Below are 8,706 nucleotides of genomic sequence, written 5' to 3' on the forward strand. Positions count from 1 at the left end.
TGATTATATTTTAAAATGATCAAAGTAACTTAATTATATTTACATATATTCTATTCTCTGTCCATATGAAATTATTTTCAAGATTATTTAAATTAAAAAAAAAGATTTAGATAAAGTTCTACCAATAAAATCATTTAGGTATTATTATTAAATTAAAATAAAATTTGGGTGCACCCATATATTTTTTTGTCTGTGTATTTCTAGAAAAAAATCAAATAATTATTTAGTTTTGGGAATAAACGGCGAATATTAATATTCCTAACTTGATATAAATTTGTGAATGATTGAGCCTCTTTGGATCCAATTCTTAAATTTTCAGTTAAAGAATCCATTTCTTCAAACCAGAAACCGCATTCAGCAAAAATGGATATATAAACAGGTCCATTTCTGTTGAGTGTTCGTTTATTCTATCTCTCCTATCCAACACATTTTTCATCTTCATTTCTCTTCCAATCCAATCCTATTATTCAGTTTGGACAAAACAACAAAACTATCACAATCGGGTTCATTCACTACTCCACTAACAATCACACTCCACAGATTTTTAGATATCTTTTTTTTGACGAAAATCCAGGTTTGCTTTTATGGAAAATAGTATTCAATTTTTCAATCTTTAGAATTTTTAACCTAACTTGTTTTCATTATTTGTTCAGGTTTTTGTGTTTGTTGGTCAACATGGATATCGATGAAGCGATTAGAGGGTGTGAGGATCGAAGACTTCAGACCAAGTATAACAATGCTACTAGTGTTATTCAGAGAGCTTTGGCTTTGTATCCGTAAGTCTTTTTTGTTGTTGTTGTCGTCGACGACGACGACATCTTAAACCATTTCTTTGAATTAGGTTTCAATTTTATGTTTGTTTATGGTGTTAGATTCATTTGCTCTTTGGTCAATGGTTTGTTAGTTTCAATTGGATATGGAAATGAATGTTATGTGCTGTTTGATTTGATTTTGTGGCTGTTTTGGGACTGGCATGATGAATTAGAGGTCAATGTGGATTGATAGATGTATGGTTCATTTGATGAAAGTCATGAGGTTCTGTTTATTATATTCAGTTTGTTGACTTGTGAATTGTCAACGAAAATTTTGTTGAAACTTAAAACTATAATGTGTAGTGAACAGTTGTCTGAACATGAAGTTCCATCCACTTGGTCTGAGTTACTGGAAATAGATTTGATGTGTTTGTGTTTGTTTGTGTAGAAAGGAGGTACTAGGTTTTGTTAGTTGTTATGTTTTAACACGGTCCTTTTTTGAACAACGGAACAGTTCTTACAGGTTCGTATAGCAACTGTTTTTGTGTTGGTGGAAGCAGAATAAGGATATTAACTTGATTGTTTTAGGGATAAGTCCATAGATCATAGTATGGTGGCCCCCTACTTATTTGTGTCTTTATGCTACTTTGTATACAAGTCATCCTTGGATTTACATATAAATGGAAAAGATTGTTTTATATTTTAATTTGTGATATTTTTATGACTATCTTCTCCAACCTTATTGTCCTTGCTGAGGCAAGTTTACCAATGTATACATTTATTAATTTATGTATTTCTTGCAGAATTGAGGAGGTTGCGTTCAGTTTCAATGGTGGAAAGGATTCAACGGTGAGTTTTAGTTTGTGTAATCTTTTGTCATTCAACAGAATTTTTGAGTTCAATAATAATGACGTCGAGATATGGCGTGTAGGTTTTGTTGCACCTACTTAGGGCTGGCTATTTCTTGCATAAAGTGGGGGAGAATAGTGCTGCTGCCAATGGAGATGTTAAGGATTTTCCTATTCGAATAATATATTTTGAAAGCCCTAGTGCTTTCCCGGAAATCAACTCATTTACCTATGACACCGCTTCCACGTGAGTGACGCTTCTTCTTCCTTTGTACTAACACGAAAAACTGATATTTTCCGCCCTTATTTTTATTGTCCCTGTTGTCTTTTAAAAGTTAAGGCCTGTTGTCCTCTGAAGGATGAAACAACTAATGTTTTTTGTTTGAGCAGCTATGGTTTGCAAATTGACACCATCCGCTTAGATTTCAAGTCTGGTTTGGAGACTTTGCTGAAAGATAAGCCAATTCGAGCTATTTTCCTTGGAGTTCGAATGGGAGACCCTACTGCGGTATCTTTAGTTTTTAACCTTGGCATACCTTTTTTTTGTTTGTTAAGTGCATATTTTCTCATCCGCTCTTCATTCCCCATGTTTATGTGCATTATTGGTTTATTTTTGGACAAAAGTTTATGCATGCTTGTCGAAAGCTAAGTTTTATTCGAAAGTGCTTGAGGATCTGTAGAAGCAAAATTTAAAAGTGAGATGCAAAATTGAAGATTTTGCATCTTACATATAAGTATCATTCTACAAACCACACATATATAACTGTGCATACATATGTTGTGAGGTGAAAATTAAGCTCCATACTCATCATTACTCAATAGGTTGCAATTTAGTATATATATATAAAACAACTATCACTTATCATCTATTACTATAGTATAAAACGGTAGTTGATGTTATAATTTCCTAATGTTACCATGCTTTCTTTTATCTTATTATCTTATACTATAAATCCACTATGAATGATACATAAGCATTTATTATGTGTTAGAATAATGTACGGAACAGTTTGTGTTTATTATATCTCAGATTTAAAATTTCCTTCTAAAATTGTTTTAATTTACCCATAGAAAAGGAAAACTGAAATTGGCTTCCTCACTTTGTGCAAAATCTAGCTATTAGAAGGAATTGGAATCTAGGCTAGATAATCACTCTAAGCTGTTGTGAAAAGAATTAGGGTAGATGAGCAAAATCATCTCTTTTGAAGAGCATTGAGTGCTTGTGAATAAGTAGTTTTACACTATACATTATTTGGATGTCTCTCTCCTTTATTCTTATTAAAAGGCATGCATAGTATTTGACATGTTGGACCAACTGAAGGTGCCTACAGAAGCTTATGCATATACCTCAAGGAGTTTTTAAAAATATGAAACTGAAAATATAAGCTTGAAATTGCTTATTACAAACTTGATTGAATAAAGGCAAGTTTTTAAATATGTACATCCCAAAACAGTGTTTAGAAAAAGTCAAGTGTATAGCCTAGGCTAAATTTTTATTTTTAATGCTTTAAACCAAGACTTTTGGTGACCGTGGTTCTATGAGAATTTGAATATTGTCATATATATGTTTATACATGTGTGCTACCTCCTTGCAGGTTGGCCAAGAACAATTCTCCCCCAGTTCACCTGGTTGGCCACCTTTCATGAGAGTCAATCCCATTTTAGATTGGTCATACAGGTTTGCTCCTATGTTATATGTTGTTTCTTCTTCCTGTTTTTTCAAACTCTCATCTGGATGAGTAAACAAATAATGATCAGGAAAAAAATCTCTCTTCACCATATTAGTTGTTGGCACTCACTTGTCAGAAAGCCTTTTCATTTGATAATGTTAATTGCTTCATTTAGTTATCGTATTTACTTGCTTATATTTCTTTGCAGAGATGTCTGGGCCTTCCTTTTAACTTGCAAAGTGAAGTATTGCAGTCTTTATGATCAAGGGTAATACTCAACAGATATTCATGCTTTACCTTATTATTGAATTTTAATAATACACATGCCATATTTGCCCTTTTCGCTTTACTTCACCCCAAATAGGGAATTATGTGAGAATAATTGGTCCAAGGTCTCATAAATTTGCTTTGTCATCTTATTTGAATGAAATAAAAATACTCCACTTAATAACCCAATCAATTTTGTCTGTAGCATTTACTAGTCGTATCATCATTGTTGATCTTACGTTCCAGTTGTTTGTGTTTATTCAAAGACTTTCAGTGTGCAATTATAACTTTATGATCTTGTGCAGATATACTTCAATTGGAAGCATATATGACACAGTTCCCAATTCCTTACTATCCATCATTAATTCTTCCAATAAATTCAAACCAGCATATTTACTTTCTGATGGAAGATTAGAGAGGGCGGGGAGGGTTAAAAGGAAATCTTCTGCTGGTGGACAACTTACTGCTGATAGCAATGGCTTGGATGTGCATAAAAACAGCACACTCACAGCATCAATCATTGCTGTGGGAGATGAGATTCTGTAAGTACCAGAATATCACATGGATAAATTGGATTATGTTGAACCTTTTGGAAACTATATGCTCTGTTTACTATTACGCTCTGCTTTATAGTTTTCCATTGGGAGATATTTCAATGTACCTGACTATTTATCCTCTTTGAGTTTTGGATCATCAATTTTCAATGTTTAACCTGTTGTTGAATTTTTTGATTTTATGTTGGATGATTTTGTTGTTGTGCTTTCTACTATATCTTGTCATAGTTGGTTTTTTACTCATGAACAAACAGCATTTTTATGGAAAGAAAAATAAATGAAACCGTAAATTATCTCCATGTCTTGCTGTGCCGTACAGTGAATAATTTTTTATTGTCCTGCAGCTGTTCTTTTAATGTTCTATTATTCTTTACCCTGCTTCATAGCTCAGGTTTGGCATTGTTGAGGATCAGTTGGGACCATATTTATGTAGGAAGCTGGGTTCTGTTGGTTGGTCTGTGTTGCAATGTTCTGTAGTTCACAATAATGTGAGTTCATTTTTATAGAAGTCATACCTCTGTATTTATGAATGGTTTTGCTTTGCAGAAATAAAAAGTTGGTTTCATCATGAGTCTATGGATAACGGACCATATGCAAACTGCAATAGAGGCATTATTCACGTAATACTTTAATTTTCTTTTTTATGGCACATGTTTTGTACAGATAGATTCTGTGGCAGAAGAAGTTGAGCGACAGAAGTCTAGGACTGATCTGGTAATATACAAATGCTTAGAAAGTTGTGACATTTCTTGAAAATCAAATGATGGTTCACATTATTAGCTGTCCTTCTTTTAGGTATTTATATATGGAGGTGTAGGTCCACTGCATTCAGATGTTACCTTAGCCGGCATTGCAAAAGCTTTTGATGTTCGTTTGGTGCGTTCCTTTCTTCAATTGTTATTGTTAATTTTTACAATCTGAGGCTACTTTGATCATTCCTTAAGTATGCTCTTGATTCTTAAGTTATCATAGCATTCTTCAAAGGTAAAGTTTGACTTTAGTGTCAAGCTTTCCACTGACTTGATTGACTGGGGCTTTATACGAGAATACCAGCTTGGTGGCTTACCTTTTAATTTTCAGTTGCTTTTGATTTACCTTGCAACTCTGTACATGCGGTGATTGTTTTTGTTATGTAGGCTCCTGATGAAGAATTTGAAGAATATCTACGGCATATTATTGGTGATCAGTGTATTGGCGATAGGAATGAGGTAAGTCAATGTTTTTTTATTTGTTTTAGGCAATTCAATGATGTTTCTTTTGGGTCCTTTGGGTTTGTGACGGGGTATTGAGGCCATCTCTGCCTGGGAGTTCTTTCTATTGGCTTAAACTCCTCACATTTTACAGGCTTCTCAATAGGTAGTTGTTGTCACAACAACAACAACCAGCATTGCCCCACAAGGTGGTGTCGGCTACATGGATCAAACGACAACATAGTGTTCTATCATAAGTCATGTCTATATACAAACCGTTGGCTTCTAAATCTCTCGATAGTCTTTTCATTAGTTTTTTTGGTCTTTCCTTGTCTCTAGTGACTGAGCTTCCCCCCATCTGGTCTACTCTAATATAGTGCTAAATTTACAAACTTCCTCCACTCATGCCCAAATCACATCAGTTGAAACTCAACCATCTTTTCTACACTAGGAGCTACTCCAATTCTCTTTCTATTGTCACCATTGCTAATTCTATTCTATCTCGCCCAATACAATGCCGGTTTGATGCATTGAGTATTTTCTCATGCTTCCTTTTTATTGTCAATACTCCTTCCTATACAACATATTCGGTCTTATAGTTGTATGATAAAATTTTCCCTTTAGACTGAGTAATGTCTTTTAATTGTCAAAAAACCTGATGCTCTCGTCCATTTCAACCACATCACTTAAATTTGATGGTTTAATCTCCCTTTATTTTTTGTCATTTGGCACAATGAACTGAAGAGATTTAAACTGTATGGCTTGGGCCATGTTATGGCCTCCAACTTTCACCTCTAATCTAGATGCATTTCTCCTTTTACTAAAATTACATTAGATATACAGTATCTTTTCAAATCAGAGCCATGTAATTCTTTGATTGAAGCATTGGCTTCTATTTGAGTAGAAGTAAGACGTTGTGTATAAAATTTTAATTTGTGGCGCTGTAATAGAAGAAAACAAAACACTCGTTTGATTATAGAGACATATGATTTTCATGATTGTGCACTCACAAATGGAAAGATCACAACTTTTTAATCCAACTCTTATATGCCACATTGTAGAGCAAGTCCCCCAGAGTTGTTGTTACCTGCTGAAAAATTTCTGAAACACTGCATTCTTTTTGTTGGGGAAGCAGTAAAAGGTTGACTTGTTGTATATTAGAAGGACAGTCTTTTACACCAATGAGATCCAAGGGTACAATCATATCTTGATTGCAACATTTCTTCTTCTTGTGTTTGAAAATTTCTGAAACACTGCATTCTTTTAGTTGGGGAAGCAGTAAAAAGTTGACCTGTTGTATATTAGGACAGTCTTTTACACCAATGAGATCTAAGGGCACAATCATATCTTGAATGCGACATTTCTTCCTCATGTGTCTAAAATAAGGCATCATTGTCTCAGATTCAGCTTGCATTACACAATATGCCATGCGACGACAGTTATAAGTAGTTTATTTATATTGATCTGTTTGTTTTGTCTGTCATCTTTCAGATGGCTCAATTGCCCGAGGGCATAACTGAATTACTGCATCATGACAATTTGGCTGTACCATTGGTATGTGTTTAGAAGTTCATCAATGAAAACTTTTTCATTTTCTTGTCATTCATCGGAAGTTCTATTTTACATTAAGCTTATAAAAGTTTATTTATTTATTTATTTCCGGTGATGAGCTCCTGTTTTTATATAATGAAATAGTTGAAGTAATACAACCTGTTTGGGATATTGTCTTTTTCTTGCAGATGAAGTGCCAAAATGTAGTAATTCTCAATGCAACAAATCTTTCGGAGATGGAAAAGCAATGGGATTGTTTGGTTGAATTAACGAAATCTAGTGACCTACTAACATTGCTGGAGCCATACATATCAAAGCACATGACAACTAATTTATCTGATGTATGTGTTAACTTTCATATATTATGATACATCTGGCATGACCCATTCCCTTGGCTTGAAGACAGTGCTTTCAGAGGCAGATGGCGGATTATGGTTTCAGCCAAAATCTGCCATATAAACATGGCTCTGTGGCCAGTCGCGGAAACATGACATATATAATAGGTGTTGCGGTTCCAGCCTATGGCGGCATGTACATTGGAAATGATGCCTGCCTTTGCCTATTTTTCTTTTCCCTTTAGAATGCACGTTCTGTTAGCTTTATTAATTTGAAACTTCAATTTGGTTAGATCAGGAAGTGCAAATGATATTTATGGTAGTCAATATTTGTTTTTCGCCTAAAATTTTATTAGTAGTATCAGCATAATGCAATTTATTTTAATGAGAGTATGCAACATCTATGGTTTTGTGCTTTGTCTTTATTTAAGTTTTATCCTTACGGACTTGACTGATCTCCATTGGGATATCTAAACTGCAGGTTGAAGTTGCTCAACCTCTGTCAAAGCTTTGTCTTGAATTCCCAGACCTTTATATTGGTATGAAGTTTATGAACTGTCATGATGTTTTTTTACCAATATCTGATTCATTATCCATCTTTTTTAAAAATATTTTTCTTTGAAACATCTAGGATGTTACCGCAAAGCCAGATATGAATCTCTCATAATAAGTTTCAAAGGAAAGGTACAACGAAACTTCAACATTTCTAGTCTTTGTTTCTAAAATATGTAAAATGTGTGTTTCTCTGCTAAGCTGTTCTAATGTTGTTACAGGACCAAGCACGCCTTGAATTAGCTATAAAAGCATTACAAAATAAGTTTAAATCTGGTGCTTTCTTGGAGATTAAGAAGGATGATTGATATCTGCGTGCAGGGATCGTATCATTATGATGTTATCGATAGATATATGATGCAAAAATGGACAAAAGAAGAAAATCAAGGGTACTGCTATCATTGTAAAAGGAGGAACAGTGGTACAGACAAGTGGCTGAAGCTCCAATTTTCACAACAGTTTTCTCTCCTTCAGGGAGCTTGATTACTATTGAATGATGATTATTTTCTCAATTTACAACAGTTTTATCTCCTTCAAGGAGCTTGATTATTATTGAATGATGATTATTTTCTCAATTTACAACAGTTTTATCTCTTGATTATTATTGAATGATGATTATTTTCTCAATTTAGAGCACCAGTTTACAAATAATAGACATGATTTTTCATTGAAAACTCATAAGTTAAACCTTTTATGTTATCAACATTTTATTAAAAGATTTTCATGATTGATTTAGAGCGGTAATTTGCTTTCACTTGTTTTATTTTATTTTTATTCTTGTGTTCATCCTATATTTTCCATTGTTTTTGTCATCTGGTACCATCCGTGACTATTGCCATACATTTGAAGGGGAATGGTCACTCTAAGAGTGCGTCCCCCACACCGCTGGAAATCTGAAATATCTTGGAAATCTAAAATATCTTTAAAATTGTATAAATCTTTGTTTTACTAATATTCATCCTATTTTGAATAAAATATGGTCTCAAG

General features: G+C 33.7%; 1 protein-coding gene across 1 annotated transcript; it reads left to right on the forward strand.

Moving 5' to 3' along the window:
• The first annotated feature begins 270 nt into the window (after positions 1–270).
• LOC127125778 (uncharacterized) lies at positions 271–8,346 on the forward strand. Its single transcript, XM_051054602.1, has 17 exons — positions 271–574; positions 654–776; positions 1,556–1,601; positions 1,684–1,847; positions 1,991–2,108; positions 3,196–3,278; positions 3,479–3,538; positions 3,843–4,079; positions 4,483–4,579; positions 4,755–4,805; positions 4,887–4,967; positions 5,228–5,299; positions 6,773–6,835; positions 7,021–7,173; positions 7,649–7,706; positions 7,799–7,851; positions 7,941–8,346. The coding sequence occupies exons 2-17, from the start codon at positions 676–678 to the stop codon at positions 8,025–8,027; spliced, it is 1,524 nt and encodes a 507-aa protein (XP_050910559.1). The 5' UTR covers positions 271–574; positions 654–675; the 3' UTR covers positions 8,028–8,346.
• The last annotated feature ends 360 nt before the right edge of the window (positions 8,347–8,706 follow it).

This window comes from Lathyrus oleraceus, chromosome 3 (assembly GCF_024323335.1).
Source record: "Lathyrus oleraceus cultivar Zhongwan6 chromosome 3, CAAS_Psat_ZW6_1.0, whole genome shotgun sequence".
In the NCBI taxonomy this organism is placed as follows: Eukaryota; Viridiplantae; Streptophyta; class Magnoliopsida; order Fabales; family Fabaceae; genus Lathyrus; species Lathyrus oleraceus.